This window comes from Prosopis cineraria, unplaced genomic scaffold (assembly GCF_029017545.1).
Source record: "Prosopis cineraria cultivar Desert tree isolate PC_DT_omini unplaced genomic scaffold, ASM2901754v1 PC1142, whole genome shotgun sequence".
Classification (NCBI taxonomy): Eukaryota; Viridiplantae; Streptophyta; class Magnoliopsida; order Fabales; family Fabaceae; genus Prosopis; species Prosopis cineraria.
The window spans coordinates 1-21,099 of record NW_026556467.1 but is presented as its reverse complement, the minus strand read 5'-3'; the positions used below and the strand labels follow the sequence as shown (position 1 = coordinate 21,099).

The following is a 21,099-nucleotide window of genomic DNA, read 5'->3' as shown; positions in this document are numbered from 1 at the left end:
TCTCAACATTTTTTTTTTAAATAGAGCGAGTATTACTTGCTAACTGTTCATTTTATATTTTACTTTGGTTCACGGTTTGATTGAATTTTTTTTTTAAGCACTTGATTTGTTTGACTTATTTGAAGGGAAGATTCCACTAAAAACCCCTGGATCAAAGATAATAATAAAAAGAACAACTAAATTTTTTAAAATTCACTATAAATCTAGGACATTAATTTAAATTAAAATTCTGTGAAAAGTGACAAGATTCTCCCCATTGAAAGAAAAAAGAAAATTTCAGAAATTTAAAGATTATTTTTATTATTATATCTGGTCCAGCAGTAAAATTTTCCCTTCTTTGAACCCATTTTGGTTCTTTTTTACTTGAAAGCCGAAAGCCTGAAATTGGAGTTGGAGAAAAGAGTGGAGCGAAGCCGATTTCCATTCAATGGGTTTAGCGCGCTTACCATTCTTGGCGCCAAAATTTGACGACTTATAATTTCCTCTTATTCGTCGTCAGGCACTCTCTGTTTCTTTATTGCTCATCGAAAAGATGAATCGCCAGAGGTCTTTACTCTCATTCTTCCAAAAATCTTCATCGACCAACTCAGATTCCGGCCCCGGACACTTGGGCGGCAACCGTGGAGCTCCCAGTTTGCCGATTAAAGGAGACAAGCACAGTGTTCTGTCTGCTTTCACTCAACCGGCGTCGCTTCTCGCAAATGATTCATCCGCTGAAGTCAGGGGAACTGACACGCCACCAGAGAAGGTGCCACGTCAGATTTTGCCGTCCACTTTCTCTTCAAATGATAAAAGCAATGGCGCTACTCCGTTTTCGAGAATCATGCATAAATTTGTAAGAGACGAAGATGGTGGCAAAGCTACTCGGAGGTATTTTTAATTTGTTTTTACCTTAGATAGTTTTTTCTCCGGCGAAAGAAAAATTGAGAGTACTAAATGCAACTTGAACGTCATTTATCGTCCCTATTTTTTTAGCACACATACTATCTCCGGGGAAGCTGAAATGTGTGCACAAATTTTGAAAGCTTTATTAAAGCCAAATTGCGTTCATGTTTTATTCATCTAATAGAAATGGTAATCCTGAGATTGAAAAGATTTATTCTATAACTTTCATGTAATTGAAATCCAAAAGGAGACATCAATGTACTATCCTTCTTCAAGGATGATATTATGGAAATGACGCTTTCTCTAGTCATTCAAAATTTATAAGAAGTCCGTGCTGACGATTTGCGGGCGCTTCAATAAATTGATGTCACAACGTAGATTAACTTGAAGCACCGTAACGGATTTTCATACTCACACACAATTTATATTTTTGTTAACCACGTTAAATACACAATACACATTTTCACATGCGTTGCATAGAATCTCAGAAATAAACTACATTGATTATGACTTGTAAATGGTGTCACTTATTTTGTATGTATGTATGTATGTATGTATGTATATTCATATTGATGATTGTAATACTTTTGCTTCACATCACTTTTGTTTTCTTGTAAAACAATGCCATGAGAAAATTTTTGCAGGAGCCTGTCATCCATTGACATATTGACTAAAACATCGCCAGCATCCGGAAGATGTGTGAATGGAAACCTTAAAGAACAGTCCAAACAAGAAGGAGCTTTCCAACCTATCATAAAAGATGATGTTGCAATTTCCAATAAGGCTGATCAGGAAGACATCATTCCTGTTGAACACAATGAGGATATTCCTAGACCTGAAACCCCAGGGATGCAGCCTCTTGCCTCTCGTGCAAAGCGATGTCGAGATGATGGTTCCAAGTTTAGTTCCTTGCTAGATTCTAGCAAAAGAGTCAAATTTTTGGAGGATTTAACATCCCTGAAAAGGACAAAAAAGGAAGTAGACATGGTTAGCAAGTTTGAGTGGCTGGATCCTTGTCGTATTAGAGATGCTAATGGAAGGAAGCCTGATGATCCTCTGTATGACAGGACAACCCTTTATATACCTCCAGAAGTTTTGAAAAAAATGTCAGCATCTCAGAAACAGTATTGGAGTGTCAAATGTAAATACATGGATGTTGTGCTATTCTTCAAAGTGGTTAGTCAATTCAGTTCTTTGAATATCAGCATATAAAAGCCTATTCTACCAAGTTTATTTATTTATATACTTTTGTTTTGATACTAAATTCATTATTTGAAATTTTATTGCGCCACAAATTATGGTCACTTCAGGGGAAATTTTATGAGCTTTATGAAATGGATGCTGAAATTGGCCATAAGGAGCTTGACTGGAAAATGACATTAAGTGGTGTAGGAAAATGTCGGCAGGTGGTTCTAATTCAATGATTGCTTCTTCTTTTTTCCTTGACCCTTTTTTGGTTATTTGTCCATCTGGAAAAGCAAGTGATTTGTTATTTTTTCTTCAGGTTGGTATCCCTGAAAGTGGGATTGATGACGCTGTTCAGAAATTGGTAGCTCGTGGGTGAGGATGGAGTTGGAATTTTATTAGCCAGATCATTGTTTATTTCTGCTATTTAATGCCATTGGGATGATATAAATTTGTATTATATACAAATACAATTAATTAATGTGGTGTCTGAGGATGTTTAACAATGACTCATGAGATCACACCATGTCTACCACTTGTTACAATTAATTAATGTGGCTGTCTGAGGATGTTTAACAATGACTCATGAGATCACACCATGTCTACCACTTGTTATCTTTCCTAACTCAAGATAAAGAGTACAAAAATCTAATCTTATTATGGATGTCAATTCCATAGTGCTTATTGTTGTAGAATCATGTGTTTTTTTTCTTTCCTCATTGTTAAGATACAAGGTTGGAAGAGTGGAGCAATTGGAGACATCTCAAGAAGCAAAGGCCAAAGGCGTTAACTCTGTGAGTTTTACTTTGCTTGTAATCATATTGTTTTGAATAAATTCATGCAAATTTTTTTGTGAACTAGTTGCGTGTGATAATTTTGCTTCAATAAAATGCTTCATTTGTATTTTTACTGTAAAATTATGATTTGGAGATTATGTCTTAGGATGGAGAAGGGTGCATATAAAATAATAGTATGTTAATTTTTTTTTTTCCTATTCAGAGGTTAGTTTGTTAATTCCTTGACAGTCTAACCTAAATAACCTGTAATCTCCAACACCCCTCGACGTGATGATTGATACTTTGATGTTCTCTTAGTCTCCTACTTTTCTTTCATTTATCTTTCCACTATTATTATCTCAGGTCTGTGTTTATTCACCTTAAATTATATAGTTCTCATGTGAGTTTATTCAAATACAAAAAGTTGCAGTTGAACTTGCTGTTATCATTTGAAAGTTGTTTTTATCCCAGTTATGTAAACTCCTGGAGTTGACATCTGATCTGACTTTATGTTATAATGCATCCTTGATGCTGTTGGATTCATCGAGTTTTCTTATGTGACTGCTTGGACTTGGATTTCCTTTTGCACGGTATGATTCACTGTCTTGTTGCAGATTATTCCAAGAAAATTAGTTCAGGTTGTCACTCCATCAACCTTGGTGGATAACAATATTGGTCCTGATGCTGTTCATCTTCTTGCAATAAAAGAGGTTCACACTGCTGCTGGTTTCTCTTTTTTACCTAGTTGCCAGATTACATGTATTAGCAATGCAATAGTAATTTTACTTTTACCTTTTTATTTATCTTGTGTGTTTGATGAACATTTTTCAACTTCAATTCAGTATATTTCTCCTAAATAATCGTTTTTTACATTCTGGCATATATGGAAATTTGGTAAAAAGATTTATTCAGCTTTTGTTTATATCTTCAGAATTGAAGCTTGGCTTGAAATATTGCAGCCATCAAAGATTTTTGTTAACCCATAGTAATAGATGCTTTCAGATTGACGTTAGAAAGGACTCCTGACATTTAAAAAATGTTCAACATTCAAGAAAAGCAATGATGGAGACTAAGGTAGTATGGGGTGCGTAAGTCACATGGCTTGAGATACTCTATGGAAATTTTAAGTCGGTAGTTCAACCTCAATAGCTAGCTTTTGGGGGAGATTTCTTCATCCCATTTGAGTACCCATCAACTAGTAAGGTGTCATAGAGTGTGGATACTGCAAGTTTGCTCTCAGTGTGGGGCCAATTCATGGACACTAAGGTAAAAGTAGTATGGGATATGTCGCGCCCAATTCAGAATTTCCCGAGGAGGAAAATTGAATAAAAATAAATTTATTTGGAGTCATCACCAAAATTTTACAGGTAATTTTGAAAACATTTTTGACATGTGATCTACGCATAGAAAAAAAGGTAAGAGAGTCGATTGTGTGCGAGGAAGGTGTTACAACACCCATTCATGTGAATGGTTACCTTAAGTTAACTATATAAATTTAAATAGCCTTAAAAATATCTTAATTATCCTTAATAAAAAAATAAGATAAAAAAAGTTAGAAAATTAAAAGGGAAAAATTTTATTTATAAGTTAGACTTGATCTAGGATGAAACCTAGAGCTTACGTACCCTTTTGAGGGATCAAAGCCCACGTAGTTCTGGGTCATGTCTCTTGGTTGGAAATTTTTTAAGAAAAATATTAATTATTAATTTTTTATAAAATAGCTTTAATGTTGGTTTGTAATTTTTATTTATGAAAATATCTTATTTCTTTATTTGTAACAAAATTCTGAGGGATAATCTTGGAAAAAATATTATAATAAGATTTTATGAAAGCTTCTTACTGTACATTCACCTTTGAAAAATTATTTTATTTTATGTGTTTTTAAGAAAATATTTTATTTTTAAATGAGGATAAAATATTTTAAAATATGATTATAAATTTGCGAGGAATCAGAAAGTCTCAAGCAATTGATGATTTTAAAACTATGCACATGCGATAATTTATCGGTATGTATAGGATAATAAATTAATTAATTTATAAAATTGCAAGAACTCTAAAAGTCTAAAGCAATCAAAAAAATATGAAACAATTCTAATGATGCACTGTGATAATTTATCACCACTCATGATAAATTAATTAACTTCAGAAAGAGAAGAGAACTTTAAAGATTAAGGCTCATATGTGAAGATTCAAGATGAAGAAGAATAAAGCAATAGCTCCAAGAAATCATCTCACGCACACCATATTCGATCACACGAAGACAAAAATTTGTAATTCAATTACAGGAGAGATCACGTACAGAGCTCTAAAGGTTCTAGACTCAAACTTTAAGATTCAACCTTATGAAATACTTGATTAATGTAAAAGCATGCATGCCCAAAGTTTAAGAGAAGGTGAACTTACCTCTATAAATCTCAATCCACTTAAATCTCTATCGTCCTTTCTCCCATGGTTTCCTTAAGTCTCTAACTATCCCATGCTCTACCTTTGCTTTCCTTTATATAGACCCTACACTTAGGGTTTCTCTAATATCTCAATCCTATCGTGATCAATATTAGTATTTTATATATTCTTATATTATTATTATTATTATTATTATTTAGATATTAGATATTAATTGTTATCTTTCCTATTATTATATTTTGATATTATATTATTTTAAATCTTCAAATCTTAATATTAGATATTAGGTTATCTTGAAATCTTCAAATAAGATTAGATTATATTATCTTGAAATTTTCAAATTATAATATCATATTATATTATATTCTGATTATTTCAATTATTATATTGTGATCTAGCTTGAATATATATATTTTTATTATCGTTGTACCCAACTTTTTTTTTTTTTTTATATTTTCTCGTAAAATTTTTTTTATTCTTATTATTTTCGTTTTTTTATTTTACTATAGATATTATCTTATTTACTTATTAGGACCTTGACAAAATATGGTGTTCACAGGATACCTAATTCCCACATTGAGTTGTATGGGATATTTTGAGGTATTTATATGGGTTGATTCTCCATCTTAATGACAGCTTTTAGGGGAGGGTTTCCATCTGACTTGGCTACTCATCAAGTGGCAATTTGATAACTTCCTTTTTCCTTTTTGCCCCCCATAGTCTATATAAATTGGGCTTCTGCTTTGTTCTCAATTATTCCCTATTTCTAAATTATTTGTCCCCTCCTGGAAAATTATCTTGTGAATCTTGCAAGATGCTGACATTTTGTTGCACTGAAATTTTTTGCAGGGGAGTGACCTGAATAATGGTTCAGTTCAGTATGGCTTCGCTTTTGTTGACTGTGCCGCACTTAGGTTTTGGGTTGGTTCCATTGATGATGATGCATCATGTTCTGCTTTAGGGGCTTTATTGTTGCAAGTATGTTCTTCCTGTACTTATTCTTGCTACTTAGTTTGAGTGAACAGTTTTAATTTTGTATAATTGGCTAATTTGTTTCTGAGAGTTTGATTTTAGGTGTCACCTAAGGAAGTTATATATGAAAGCAGAGGTGAACAGTTTTATCTCCTTTTGCACTAGGCTTGAACTAACCTTGTCTCTAAAATTGACAAACCTGTGATTTAATGCTGAAACATTATTTGCTGCAGGGTTGTCCAAAGAAGCTCAGAAAGCATTTAAAAAATACTCATTAAATGGTAAGAATGAGAAGATATGAAAAGCATTGTTGGCTATACAGACACGGAATTTCTAAATGGGGTTTTTTCAGTTCTTTGCATTCCCTGGAAGTTGTATGTGATATATAATGCAACTTTGATGGGAAAAATGGTCTTCATTGCTTGATATATCTTATAACAAATGTGTCTTGCGTTTGTTAATGTGAATACATCATTCCTAGCTGCAATGATTTAACTTTTGAGTTGACCAATTGTTCTAATTTATCCACCCGTGAACTCAGGTTCAGAGAGGTGCACTTTTTGTGCAACTTACAAAGTCAACATTTGTATTAAATTTTCCGGATTCTATTACGACTTATTAGAATTTTGAGTAATTATTGGTATCCAATGCTCTGAGTAAATAATTGAGAATCCAATTCGTGACACCTCACCTTTTAAATTAAAATAAAAGTTTCAACAGAATTGTTTTTAGTCCATGCTTTAAGTTCAAAGGGCTTTAGCGTGAGGATTGCATTAGGGATACTAATACGATTCACTCTTAGGCCTCCTAATATTAAAGCTTTTGAGATGCAAACAGGCTTTGAGTGCAAAATGTTTGTCACAATACTAAGTTAAGATTGTAAATTTTTAAAAAAAGTCAATGCATTTTTTAACAGGTTTTGTTTCTCTTGTAGGTTCCACGACACTACAATTGACTCCAGTGCAGTCGCTCACTGACTTAATATCCCCTGAGGTTACTGATTTAGTTCGCTTGAATGGATACTTTAAGAGGTCATCTGATTCACTAGATCATGCACTGAGCAAAGTGAATCATCCTGAAACCACCATGTGTGCTCTTGGCGGATTGATTAATCATCTCACTAGATTGATGGTATGCTTGATATTATGCCCATTTAGAGAAATGTTACTAATGGAACTCACAAGCTTGAATATAATGATGAATCGGTTCGACCTTTCTTTCAGTTGGAAGATGTCCTGCAGAATGGGGATATATATCCATACCAAGTTTATAGGGGCTGCCTCAAAATGGACGGACAGACATTGATTAACCTTGAGATTTTCAGTAATAATGCTGATGGTGGTCAGTCAGGCAAGTCCTAGCATTTCTCTCTCTCTGTTTTTTTTTTTTAAAAACAAGGATCAGGATATTCTACTTATTTTTGTGAGCAACTCGTGCAATCCTAAAGTTTATCTGCTTCATCTTCAGGCACATTATACAAATATCTTGATAGTTGTGTAACCTCATCTGGAAAGCGGGTTCTAAGGAGTTGGATCTGCCATCCTCTAAAAGATGTTGACGGGATAAACAACCGGCTAGACGTGGTTGATGGTCTAGTGTCGTGCCCCGAGATTGTGTCACTCATTGCTCAACATCTTCACAAGCTACCAGATTTGGAACGATTGCTTGGCCGGATCAAGATTACCCTTCAGTCATCAGGTCCTCTCCTACTGCCAATGTTTCGCCAGAAAGTATTGAAGCGGAGGGTCAGTTCTGCTGCTGTTTTTTGTTTGTGAAATATTTCTTACTCTGAAGTCTGAAGTTCTCTTCATTGCTCGGATGTTTGGCTATAGCTCTTTCCCCTTTCGTCTGTGCTCTATTAAGAACAGATTTGTCGCTCCTTGGTCCCTTTCTTCTATGGTCTCATTTCTTTATGACATATGTCTCTTTCTGTTTCTCTGTGACGTTTTAAAGTAAACCCATTGATGTGTTGGAAAGGTTTTATTATAATTTTGGCTACCTTGATTTTCAGTCCATTACGTGTGATCAGTTGAATGTCTGTTTTAGAAGTGGGTCTTTCTTATTTTTGTGAAAATGCTAGGGGCACCATTGTAAATTCCTTTATGCCTTGAGCCTATAAATGGGCTCTCCTCACTTGTAAATGCATCCTATTCACATTGAAGATGAACAAACTTTCTTCTGTTTTTTCCCCCATATTTTTCCGATCTATTCGTAGTCTGTAATCTATGTCTATTATTGAGTGCACTTTAATGAATTTTAAGTGTTACAGGTGAAGGTGTTTGGGTCACTTGTGAAAGGCCTTCGAACTGGGTTGAATTTATTACTGCTTCTACAGAACGAGGGACCTCTAATGTCATCCTTTACTAAAGTTTTTAAAGTTCCAGTTCTGACTGGTAGCTGTGGGCTTGATCAATTTCTTAGTCAGTTTGAAGCTGCTATAGAAAGTGACTTCCCCGATTACCAGGTATTTTTCTTCCTTATTCAGTATCAATTGCCATGGACAGGAGCTTTCTCCACATACATGTTCTTCGTACATTTTGATTTAATCAATGATTTGAACTGTTAAGTTTCTTCTGTACGGAGTTGGCAACTGTCAAACTGATCCAGTGGATGTAGCACAATGGATATTTTAATTAGCGTTATATTCTGCAGTCATTCATGTTCTTTAAGGCAATTTATATACAGTGCAGAATGTTTTTATAACATGTAAACGTCTGATTTTTGTATTTGGTGACAGAATCATGAGGTAACAGATGCGGATGCTGAAACACTTGCTACACTCATAGAAGTGTTCATGGAGAAAGTTGCCGAATGGTTTGAAGTTGTTCATGCCGTCAATTGCATAGATGTCCTTAGATCTTTTGCAGTCACTTCCAGCATGTCATGTGGAACCATGTGTCGGCCAGTCATAGCGTCTTCATCAAAAAGCACAAGTCAAGATTTTGTGGGACCTGTGCTTAAAATGAAGGGGCTATGGCATCCATTTGCCCTTGGAGAGCTTGGAAATTTGCCTGTCCCCAATGACATAAATCTTGGTGAGAAAACAGATGTCCGTCATCCTCATACGTTGCTGCTGACTGGACCAAACATGGGTGGAAAATCAACACTTCTGCGTGCCACCTGTCTAGCAGTTATTATGGCCCAGGTTCCCTTTCGTTTTATCCTTTTAATTATATTAAGCATGCTGGATGACCACTTGGATTTATAGAGATTATGCTACGCTCATTTTTGTTGCATACGAAGTACAGAAATTTAAGATACTTTTCCCCTGATGGAAGTTAAAAATATTCCACAAAATTGTAAACAATAGGTCAAGGGAACAATATGTTACATTTCCTTCATTTATCATCTCGTACTGTCAGACATATTATGATGTCCAGTTAGTTTTCTTTTTATGATAGATTTGTCTCTGATGTCTCTGCAGCTGGGCTGTTACGTGCCATGTGAAAACTGTGATCTCTCAGTTGTGGATATCATCTTCACAAGGCTTGGAGCCACTGATAGAATCATGACCGGCGAGAGTATGTAGTCTTAAGCATAAAAGCGTGCTTTTTTCAATAAAGTGACCATTTCTATCATGCAATTGCGTTATCAATTGCTTTTTTTTTCCCATTAATTGATCTTTTTATCAAAAAAAAAAAAAAAACCGGTGTGAAAATTTGCCCTACTTGCTCTAGGCCATGATATTTCTAACACAACATTGGCATTTGCTTTGGGAATGGAACATCCAGCAATAATTAACTGGTAGCCTGAACGTGTCATTTCGAGGGGAATATCCTTATGGGCTTGCTAGTTGGGATAGGACTTGCTATTGCCGAATATATAACGTTGAAAATCTGTGAATATAACTTAAATGGCTGACATTTAAATTTAAAAAAAAAACCTCTTCTTTCTCGAGCATAATCTAAAATATAAGTAGACTAGGGAGATTTTTCTAATTATATTGAAATTGCGTGGTATCTTTTGTCTGTGTTGATATTTATATATACGTAGATCTCTTAAGAAAACAAGCTGCATTACACTTTAGTTCAATTTAAATTTGAACTAAAATATGTTTCATTATGAATACATTGTTAAAAAAAAAAAAAACTAGAATGCGTTCTTGCATATTTTTATGATGGTATTTGGTTAAAAAAGTTATGATTGGACTAAAGTGTATGTCTAGAAAATAAAAGAGATGCCTATAGAATTTTAACGAAGTTTAAAATTATCTATGTATCTAGCTAAGTGAAAATGTATATTAGAGGGTGAAACTAAACTTTTTATGGTCAAGTGCCTATAGAATTTTAACGAAGTTTAAAATTATCTATGTATCTAGCTCATTGAAAATGTATATTAGAAGGTGAGACTAAACTTTTTATGGTCTAGTTGTGACATGCCTTGAACATCAGAGGGCAGACGATATGATTGCATGGAAATTGGCATACATATAGATGACGCATGCAGAGGATATTGCCTTCCTAAACACATCAAAGAACAGTAGGCTCGATTTCTAAATGAATCAAACCATTCATGACTTGGGAATTTTTGAAATCTGATATTTAGAAGCTGACATGTGCGAAGCTACTGTTTGTCTCAAGGCTTGAAGGATTGCTAATAAAAAGGTTCACTTTTGTTTGCAGGCACCTTCTTCATTGAGTGCACAGAAACTGCACAAGTTCTTCAGAATGCGACTCAAGATTCTCTGGTCATTCTTGACGAATTGGGCCGGGGAACTAGCACTTTTGATGGCTATGCAATAGCATACTCAGTAAGTTGCTGCTTTTAACTACCTGAATTTTCTTGAAGTGTTGCTGTTCTATGTTTACTTGTTAAATTTCAGGCTTATTTAAAATATTTTATTGTTCTCGTCGATTCTTTAACACATGACTGAATAGTGTGAATCACTATCCTGGTTCAGGTTTTCCGCCATCTGATCGAAAAGGTCAACTGTCGCTTACTATTTGCCACACACTACCATTCGCTCACAAAAGAGTTTGCCTCTCATCCACATGTTACGCTGCAACACATGGCCTGTGCTTTTGAGTCAGAATCTGATGGCCATTCCAAACGTCGAAAGGAGCTAGTCTTCCTGTATCGACTTTTCGCCGGAGCGTGTCCAGAGAGCTACGGATTGCAGGTGGCTCTCATGGCTGGGATCCCTGAAAAGATAGTGAATGATGCTTCAAAGGCTAGCCAACGGATGAAGAAATCAATTGGAAGAAGTTTTTGGTCAAGCGAACAGAGATCAGAGTTCTCTACTCTTCATGAAGAGTGGTTGAAGACCCTAGTGTCCATCTCGAGAATAGAAGATTGTCTGACCTTCGATGAAGATGCTTTCGATTCGTTGTTTTGTATGTGGTGTGAGCTGAAGACTTCGCTTAAATCAGGAAACTAGGAACAAGGAGCAGATTAGGCAGAGTAAAAAGTCTATAGGATTGCATGTATATTATGATGTTTTAACTTTAGTGATTGGCAGATTTCAAGTAAAGGCTGCTGCTTCCCACATGCGAGATGGCTCGAAATGTTTCCTGTGTGAAATCATCGATAAAGCATTCTTCATATCTATGTCCTTGTGTTACACATTGATACGTGATACTTACAATTTTCCCACTCATCGATCCTAAACAGCCTTGAAACGGCCAGTAACAGAATTTGTCATGTCAGACATGACTATTAGTGCTAGCAATTGGCTTTGGCATTAATTGGTGGTGGCAATTGGAGTCAAAGCTTTGGTTAGCATTTGGTATTGTGCTATTTTTTTAGCCAACCTGATGTGTTATTTTGATATCTTAATAACTTAAAAAATATTATTAATATATTAAAAACCTCATTACAGTGTGTAAAAAATAACGATCTTTGTGTTGTTAAAAATGGCCATAAATTCTTGACATTTTATATTTGTCCTGCTCAAAGTGGCCAGCATGGGTGAATTCTTAGTTCTTACCATAAATTCTTAGAAGCATGTCGGGTCTAACATCACTTAGCGAGTACTGCCAAAGCAGTTAAGGACCCAATTTGTAATTTTGTAATCACCAACTTTTGGGTAACATCAGTGGTTAAAGAAAACTGTACAAAAATATATGCTCGTTACCATTGTCCCTATTATAAAAAAATTTCTAATTACTTCACCAAAATCAATAAAAAATATTAAGTTATTAATTTCATCTGAAAATAAAATAAGCTTTCCATTTTACCCCTATATAAATGAAAATTTTTAAAATTTACATTATATTTTTTATAATTAATGAGTTTAAATAAAAGTAATATTAACAAAAATATTTAATATCCTATAAAGTGCCTTATATTAAGAATAATTTTTTAAAAAATACCCCATAATAGAAATAAGAGAGTATCTTACATTTCAAAATGGTAACATCTTAGCATTGGATAAATGTATAGCTTGTTTTCGATGTTATGGAGATGAAAGAAACGGGAAGGAAAAGACCAAAATTGCTTGAAGGAATCATCTGTCCTTCCAATTCCATAAAGATTAAAAGGAAAAAAAAAAAAAAGGAGCCCTCTAGAAATTAACCCCAAATCAAACACACAGGACTATCTGAGAACGCATCATGCATAATTGAACCGCCACAGTGATTACGTATTTAAAGAAGCGAACACCAACACTAATTGGTTAACTCACCAAACTAATCAAGACAACTTTGACATTCTTTTTAATAAATTGACCAAACCTAGGTCATATTTGCTTATTAACATGAAATAAATGAAATAGATTGAATAAATAAAAGTAAAAATAAAATAATCAAAGGAGATAACTAAGTAAATTTATAAGGAGAAGGAGCAATTTAATTCATGAGGTTGAAAATCATGATTCTTAAAATATTTACAAGGTGTGATGATTTCTATATTTATAATACATATTAATGAGTTTTATCATGTTTATCACGGGGAGAAAGATGATTTAATTCATTTTTGTCTTAATTTTTCCATTCCATTCCATTCGCAAACATGACCCTAGTCTTTCTTTTATTCATGCACAATTCCATCATGGCCGTTGTATTCCAGGTAAAAGGGGGGGAAAAGGAAAAGATCAATGCGAAAAGATTTCAAGTGAAGCCAAGACCCCCCCCCCCGGGGGGGGGGGGGCGCATGAAAATTCAGGTGCGATGCATGTAAATTTTGCAAGTTATAAGCATCAAGCTACCAATTTCTTGACGACATAATAAGGACCAAGCATCTGGCTGAAATGGGCAACAGTGATCGCAACATATGACAAAAAAATGAGAGGTACCCCGTCCCCCGTTCATAACACTACAAAACTATTAAACCGTGGAAACAGTTTCCTAATTGTAGGAATAAATACAGATGGTTAAAACCTTGAACTTGTAGGTCACACACTCACTTGAAGGCGATCTTTTCCTCCAATAATGTTGCACCAAACATGTACGACCTTTGCTAAGATTCCAACACCTAAAACAAAGTAAAATGAAGCAAATACATGTAAAATGTAAATCAATGTCACTTTAATCCAATGTAATATTGAACAGTCAAATATCTTGCACCATTTACAATTAGAAATCATGCATTATGTAATGAAAAGGCTCACCCTTTAATCCAAACAAGGATCTTACAATGTTAACGAACAGTAAATAAAAGATGCAGCAGCTTGAAATAAGACACAGATGTCTACGTTTGAGACATTATTAAAACAACCACCTCTTTACGTAATGCGTCGGGCAGGTGAAGGTAGTCTAAAATGAAAAACTCTCCTAAGAACAAGCTCGACAAAATTATTCCACATTTTAAAACCAAATTACTAAGGTATGGAAAGTTACTTCCTTTGCAGCGGTCTCACATACTAAGCAAGGTTAAGAAAAATACACACTCCGAATGCCATTTCTTTTACAGGATTATCTTACATATCCCAATCAATGCAAGAAGAAAGCATTATTCATCTTACAAAGTTTGGAACTTCCCCTTTCTAATTAATCTTAAATCTGTTTCTGTCAACAACACCAGTCTCGTTCTGCGACTCGCTTGCCACTCCATATTATGAATATATAACCATTTCATCATTCTAGCTATTCATTCAAGTAAATTTCCCGTGTTGAAAACAACTTATTTATTAAATAAGGAACTAAACGTGTCAAATAATGCTAACTCATTTCTAACAAAAGCTTTACGACAATCCACTGAAAGCAGCAAGTGAAATTAACTAAAAGCCGTTTACACCAACAATAAGGATAGCATTAACAAGACAGAGGAAGACTTAGTACACAGTTTCAACAGAAATAACATCTTAGAAGTCATCTTCATAACATGAGAGTACTGTATTTAAGTGAATGCCTTGTGTGCCATGAGTGAAATATATACTGAAACATTAAACATGTAATAAAAAAGGCGTACCAAAAGGTAACACAATCAATGTCTTGGTGTTAAAGTACTTGAAGTGAAAGAAGCAACAAATAGATTCAATAATCCTTTTCATTCAGCAATTTTCCCGGAAACACAATGAAGCCCTCGTAAGTAACACAATTACCCTAGACAGCATAACGAATCACAAGCAACAAGACAAAGGATGCAAAAGTATCCACGTTCAACAAGCAATTCAAAATTCAAGCAAGATAACTTAACAGCAACCACCTACATCATTCACTAACATTCTCTGTAGATGTGTCCGAATCCTCCTCATCTCCTTCTTGCAAGCTGGCAATTTCAGCCTGAGCTCTTTCCAAAATCTGCTTCTTCTGTAGCTCTAACTCCCTATTAAAATCCAATCTCATCTTCTCTAACTCCATCATCTGCCGCCTCTTTCGATTCTCAATTTTCTCATATATTTTACCAAACTTCTGAATAGAATCCGCCAACTCCCTAAAGGAAGACTCTTCCCCATCATCATTATCTACAATCCTAGTCCTCCTCGGCGGAAGCCCATCCGAATCATCTTCAGACGTCTCTGACTCCCCAGGGCTATCCCTCATCTCATCCAACCCATTCGATCGATCTAAATAAACCCTTGTATTCATGAACACATACTCCCCTGAATCCATTCCACAGGAAAGTCCATATTCTTGCCTCGCTGATGAAGCCATTAACATATCCATCTTCTTAAAATAAGCCCATTTACTAGAATTCAACCCCATTTCATCCACTTTCGCTTTCTCTTTCTTGTACCTTCTTTTCAGTTTATCCAACATATTCCTACACTGTGCCACGGTCCTCTCCATCTTCAGCTCCTCCGAAAACTTCTCGGCCACATCCTGCCAATCCTCAGACCTTAAGCTCTTTCTCCCAAGTTGAAGAAATTTGTCCCCCCAAACCTCCAGCAGAACAAACGTCGCATGCTCCGTCCATTCATCTGTTGGGCTTCGATTCCCGTGTGAAAGCTTCCCATGAGGTACCGACTCATAGTTCGAAACAGACGGATTCCGCAATTTCCTTTTCTTCGGGTTTCTCTCAAACCCGTCATCGCTGTCAATATTCACGCCATTTTCCCCATCACCATTATCGTCCTCCAGGTCATTCCCTACATCATATTCATCCATTTCTTCATCTTCACCGCCCTCGTCGTATCGACTGATCACTGGTCGATGATAAGGGGCAGCGCGAATCAAATGCTCTTGGCGATGAGAATAATTAGGACGGTTCGAAACGTAGGGCTTTCGAGGGTACGTTGCATCATCTTCCATAATATTGTCCATGTATGGTAATATAGGAACAGCTAAGCGATTTAGCAGAATCGCAATTGAATATTTTCTGAAAATTGATGGAGTAAAACAAAGAATTTAAGAAGCTAAACACAAACTAACTCGCTAAGCAAGATTCAGCATTCAAAGAGGAAAAGAATTTTGGAGAAGATGGAGGATGAATAGAACGCGAATTCGTTAGGGTTTTGGGTGTATACCGAACTAAAACGAGGCACACGAAGGAGAGATGAGGGTGAGGATAGACTAAATGGGCCGAAATGTTGTACAGTGAACCAAGGGGTCCATAAAGGTCTGGTAATGAAACTAGTCAAACATGGGCCTTCATGGACTCAAATATACATCAACTGGGCCCATATGCTTCTAATGTTGATGGGCTTAAAGAAAAATATGAATTTTGGCATGGCTAAACTCAAATTGTGCTATTCAAATTCAAATAATGATCACAAACTAAAAGGCTCCTGAGAGATGTGTTTATTTGCCATGGTTTTAAAAAACCGTTGAAAGGAATTCTAATAAAAGGGATTATGAATAACATCCAAATCATCAGCCTTCAATGCAAAACCCAATATCATCCACAATCTTCAAAATCTTGCTAAAATTCTCCTCCATATAGTTGCTAAACGGGGAGAAATTATTGGGCTTTTATCCCCTTGTATGAATCTGAAACAAAGAGTTGAGTTCTATTTATTAAGCTGATTGGAATCTTATTTGGGGGGTGATAATATGGAAATTATGGAACGGGAGGAATGAATTTATCTTCAAATCCAACTATCATAAATCCCAGGACCCGGTTTCTGTGATCAACAATACTTGGAGGCATTTTGTTATGGAATCTCCAGTGGCTTCCTTTGGGATTCAATCCCTGCCATTTTTAATTTTGTTGTAATTTTAGGCTAGTTCCCTCTCTTTATACCTAAAAAAAAAAAAATTTCTCAACTTGTATAGTGATTTAATTTATTAAAGATAAAAAAAAAGTCAACACCTCCTGCATCTACCTCTTTCTAATTAGGAGGGAGTGGATTTTGAAAGGTTTTGTTACTTTTTTTTTCTTTTTGTATTTTGTTTGTAATTCCTTTGTTGGTCCCTTGTACTTCTAAAGTAATATAATAGCTCACCTTTTCATTAAAAAATAATCTCACATCTAAAAATTAAAAGATAAAACATGAATATAAAGTTAAAGATGTGCTTAACCAAATTACTTAAGATATTTTGATATAGTAGACTATCTTTAAATATACTTAATGTAAAGATTCTAACAAGGTGTTAGGGCCATTTGATAGGGGACAAAAAAATGACAAAAAAAAAGAGGAAAGAAAAAAAACAGAATTAATGGATGAAAGATAAAAAAGAAGAAGAAGATTGAATAAATTTGAAGCCTTTGAGACTTAAAAAAACAGTACAAACTCATGTAAGAAGAAAATGAAGAAAAAAGTGTAAAGGGAATATTAGAGATAAAAACTTTCACATCTAAAAATAAAAAATAGATTACATCCTAAACTTTATATATTGATTATCTATCTTCTAATTTTTATATGTGTGACTTCTTTTATTTTTTATATTTTCTCTACTACTATCTTCTTCATTTTATTCTTGCTTAGACTTGTATTTTTTAAAAAAATAGAGAAAACATAACTTTGATTTTTTCATTTTACTTGAGTTTTACTATAAGTCATTGTACTTTTTTTTGGACTTTTAGGCTCTTACACTTTTATTTTTTGTTATTTTAGATCCCTTCATGAGTAGTATTATAGAGACTTAAAATACCAAAAATCAAAAGTATAGGAACTTATAATACTAAAAAAAAGTATAAGGATCTATAACAAAACTCGAGCAAAGTGAAGAATCTAAAATTATGTTTTCCTTAAAAAAATATTAGAGATGAAAGGAGTCTCCTAAAAATTAAAAGTTTGATTATGAATATGTAAAACTCAAGATGTCTATGTTTAACCAAATGGCTTAAGTTATTTTAATGAAATAGACTATATTTGGGCATGTTTAGTATAAAGATTTTAATATAATTAACCTATCAATGAGATTCTTCTTGCCTCATTCCTGTAAGACTTCTATACCTTGTTATTATGATTCCTTTTGAACTCAAAAATCAGACCTTCAACAGTAATACAATCATCTCCCCAATTGCTTTTCACAAGTCTCAAAAGGTCAGGATGATTTTTCAACCAAACCATCTCAAATTTAAGGCAAAAACTATCCCTTTTTTATTTTTTTTTATTCCTTAAATGTCTTTGCATGTTTTTTTTTAAATACTACAAGGACAACTTCATTCACTAGAATGTAAACAATTACAAACAAAGAGAAACCTAATCAAGAAAGAAAAAACTCAAAAGGACACCATAGTAAACCAACAACACACCTATTGAGATGGTTCAGTGTACACAATAGAGTCACAAGGAACACGATAAGCCAGCTTAGCTAGATAGTCGACTTCCTTATTATCGTCTCTATAAACAAAATGAAAATTGACTGACCAATTCCCAAGTAAACAATCTTCTAGTAGCTTGAATAATATCATAGAAGGGCTGATAACTATGATTGTTCCATGTGATAGTCGGTATAGCATAAACACAATCACAAAAGATCTCCACAGTTCTAAACCCCTTCTTCCAACATAACTCCAACCCATGAAAAATATCAAAAATTTCAGCAATGCAAGCTGGAACATGGTCAAGCTTTTGAGTAAAACCTAAAACCCAATTACCATTTATATCTCTCAGAAGTCCTCCACACATATTACACTTATAGCAAGAACTAATCCATCCATCTCTAATCTAATGCTCTCATTTCTAGGATGATGAAAACCATCTTCCTACCTTAAGCCATGGCGGTTGTCAAATTTGGCATTAATCTTGGAGTTAGCAGCCACTTTGAAAAGGAAAGAAAAAGGGTCTTTTAGTTAGTATCCTTCCTTTGTCTGGAAAAGAAACTTATACCTGTCCTTCTAAATGTTCCAGTAAGTATATGCAAAGAGAATATTCCAAGAAACAACTCTAGTGAAATGATTTCGAGCATTATGTTTTAAATTCCATGAAATCCATACTCTTTTATCCAAACTATAAAAAATTTCCATTACATCTAGACGAACATATGCAATCTACCATTTCCTGGCATGTAGGCAATCTCGAAAGAGGTGTAAATGTCTTCTGTAAAGGAACATCCCAAAGGGCACTTTTCATCACCCGCAAGTCCTTGTTGCTGCCTTAACTTCATTGTATGTACTTGATCATGCGCCATCAGCTAGAACATTCTTTTGATTTTCTCAGGTATTTTCCATCTCCAAATGTTGCGCCAAAAGGGATCTCTATGATCTTCCCTACTTGTAGAGAGAACATAATAACCAAAATTTACAAAATAATTACCATCATTAGAGTAAATCCACAAGTGTTTATCCTCTCCTCTCTCTTCAAAAGGGACTCTCAAGCTAGCAATGATATTTACGACATGATTCAATAACCAAAGCCTCATTTGGGTGTATCCCATCTACCTGAAGGAAGAACATAATCCTTAACACATTCATGCATATTGTTGCACTTGAAAATGTGACGTGGACGATGCGTGAGAGAGGAAGTTTTGGCTTTCGGAGCGAAAATCGATGAAACAAGAATTGCCATTAAAATTTTGAGGGAAATTTTAGGAAATTGTTTAAAGGAGATAAGGATGGTGTGCGAAATTAGAAACAGGTTTGGGAGTCAGTTGAGTATGAAAAAGGTGTTAGGCACCCCACAACTGTAATACTTGCCTCGAGTGTTATCCAAAAATCACACAATTCAATAAACTAAGTGTGTTAAGGAGTTAATCCTAAAATCAACTTAGGAAACAAACTATTTAAATCACTAAGCAGATACACGATTGCAAAATAAACATTTAAACATTTTTTTAAAAAATAATTTATAGGTTTTACTTATAGCGCACGGAAGCAAGCTAGGCAAAAGCAGGGTAAAAAGATGCTGTCATAACAGCAGGAAGCCCTCCCGGGCCAACTTCCGGGAGGCACCATTCTGTCATCCGGTCCCCGATCGAGTAATTTTAAAAGCTTATATGTCACATTCAAAGGGTACTATAAGTGTATCAAATTTTAAAAAGATCCAACGGTCAGATTAGAAATTGAACATGTTACAAGTTTGGTCATTTTTGCTATCATGATAGCACCTCCGGACTAACTTCTGGAGTGCACCATTTTATCATCCGACCTCTGATCAGAGTGATTCCAAAGCTCACATGTCACTTTTAAAGGGTACTATTAGAATACCAAATTTTGAAAAGATCCAACGAGTGGATTGAATTTCATGCATGTTGTAACATCATTACTGTTGTTGTTATGACAGCTCCTCCGGACCAAATTTTGGAGTGCGTCGTTTCTCTGTCCGATGTTTGATCAACATGATTCCAAAGCCCACACGAAGCTTATAAAATTTTTTACTTGTGATCTAAATTTTAGAGAAATCCAACAGTCGGATTAAGATTTGAACACCTGGATGCAAAACTATAATTTTTTGATAAAAACTATTTTCAAATTGTCCAAATCTCACCTTAATGGTCACAAACCTGTGGAAACACTTTGAACACGTCAAATAGGACTAAAAATACCTGATAGAACATTTAAATGATAGAAAAACCCTTTATATCAAATTTGACACTCAGGTGCAATTTCTCAAAATGGACCCTAAACCCTTCAAAATGCATAAATCACACAAGAGTGATCAAAAACTATTCCAATATCAATATTATATATATATATATGAATATACATGCTAAATATTTTCACTTATTTAGATATCTATGTGGAGCCCCGCACCCACTCTCTATCCAAGGTGTATGTTTGCCCATAGCACGCCATTTGCAATGTAACCACTTTGTATTTGCTTGTAGAATTACATATATACCAAAATAAATATTTGCTTGTAATGAAAACTTGGTCTACTAAATAATCCATCAAAACCACACACCATAGCCAAGTTTCCTAGCCATAAGTCTACAAGCAAATAAAAAATTCATACATAAGCCATACAATCCACACATACTCACACACATATATATAATCACATCCTACTAGTACCCTAATTCTAAATACATTATAATAGATTTGCTCAAAAGAAAGGGTGTTGTTTCTTTACAATTCACAAACAACCCCTAGCTCTGCTCCTTCCCCGCCCTCCACTGGTTCCTTCGCCTAAACTTGAAAATATTAAAAGAAAGGGGTGAGATAACCATAGTCT

General features: G+C 34.7%; 2 protein-coding genes across 2 annotated transcripts; one reads left to right on the top strand and one right to left on the bottom strand.

The window, feature by feature from the left end:
- The first annotated feature begins 378 nt into the window (after positions 1-378).
- On the top strand, positions 379-11,708 carry LOC129299385 (DNA mismatch repair protein MSH7-like). The gene is made up of 17 exons (XM_054937858.1): positions 379-870; positions 1,530-2,061; positions 2,196-2,291; positions 2,390-2,445; positions 2,798-2,864; positions 3,461-3,556; positions 6,099-6,227; positions 6,324-6,357; positions 6,455-6,502; positions 7,156-7,352; positions 7,445-7,571; positions 7,689-7,966; positions 8,491-8,685; positions 8,959-9,366; positions 9,646-9,742; positions 10,844-10,971; positions 11,122-11,708. The coding sequence occupies exons 1-17, from the start codon at positions 533-535 to the stop codon at positions 11,596-11,598; spliced, it is 3,303 nt and encodes a 1,100-aa protein (XP_054793833.1). The 5' UTR covers positions 379-532; the 3' UTR covers positions 11,599-11,708.
- Positions 11,709-13,334: 1,626 nt separating this feature from the next.
- On the bottom strand, positions 13,335-16,080 carry LOC129299386 (trihelix transcription factor ENAP1-like). Its single transcript, XM_054937860.1, has 2 exons — positions 14,809-16,080; positions 13,335-13,631 (listed from the first exon to the last, which is right to left on the bottom strand). The coding sequence occupies exon 1, from the start codon at positions 15,860-15,862 to the stop codon at positions 14,810-14,812; it is 1,053 nt and encodes a 350-aa protein (XP_054793835.1). The 5' UTR covers positions 15,863-16,080; the 3' UTR covers positions 13,335-13,631; position 14,809.
- Between the last annotated feature and the right edge of the window lie 5,019 nt (positions 16,081-21,099).

Bases quoted from the DNA above. Each gene is read 5' to 3' on its own strand.
- LOC129299385 (XM_054937858.1), top strand. From the start codon at position 533: ATGAATCGCCAGAGGTCTTTACTCTCATTCTTCCAAAAATCTTCATCG. The intron at 2,062-2,195 runs GTTAGTCAATTC...TGGTCACTTCAG, and splicing joins TTGTGCTATTCTTCAAAGTG to GGGAAATTTTATGAGCTTTA. The intron at 7,967-8,490 runs GTCAGTTCTGCT...TAAGTGTTACAG, and splicing joins AGAAAGTATTGAAGCGGAGG to GTGAAGGTGTTTGGGTCACT.
- LOC129299386 (XM_054937860.1), bottom strand. From the start codon at position 15,862: ATGGACAATATTATGGAAGATGATGCAACGTACCCTCGAAAGCCCTAC.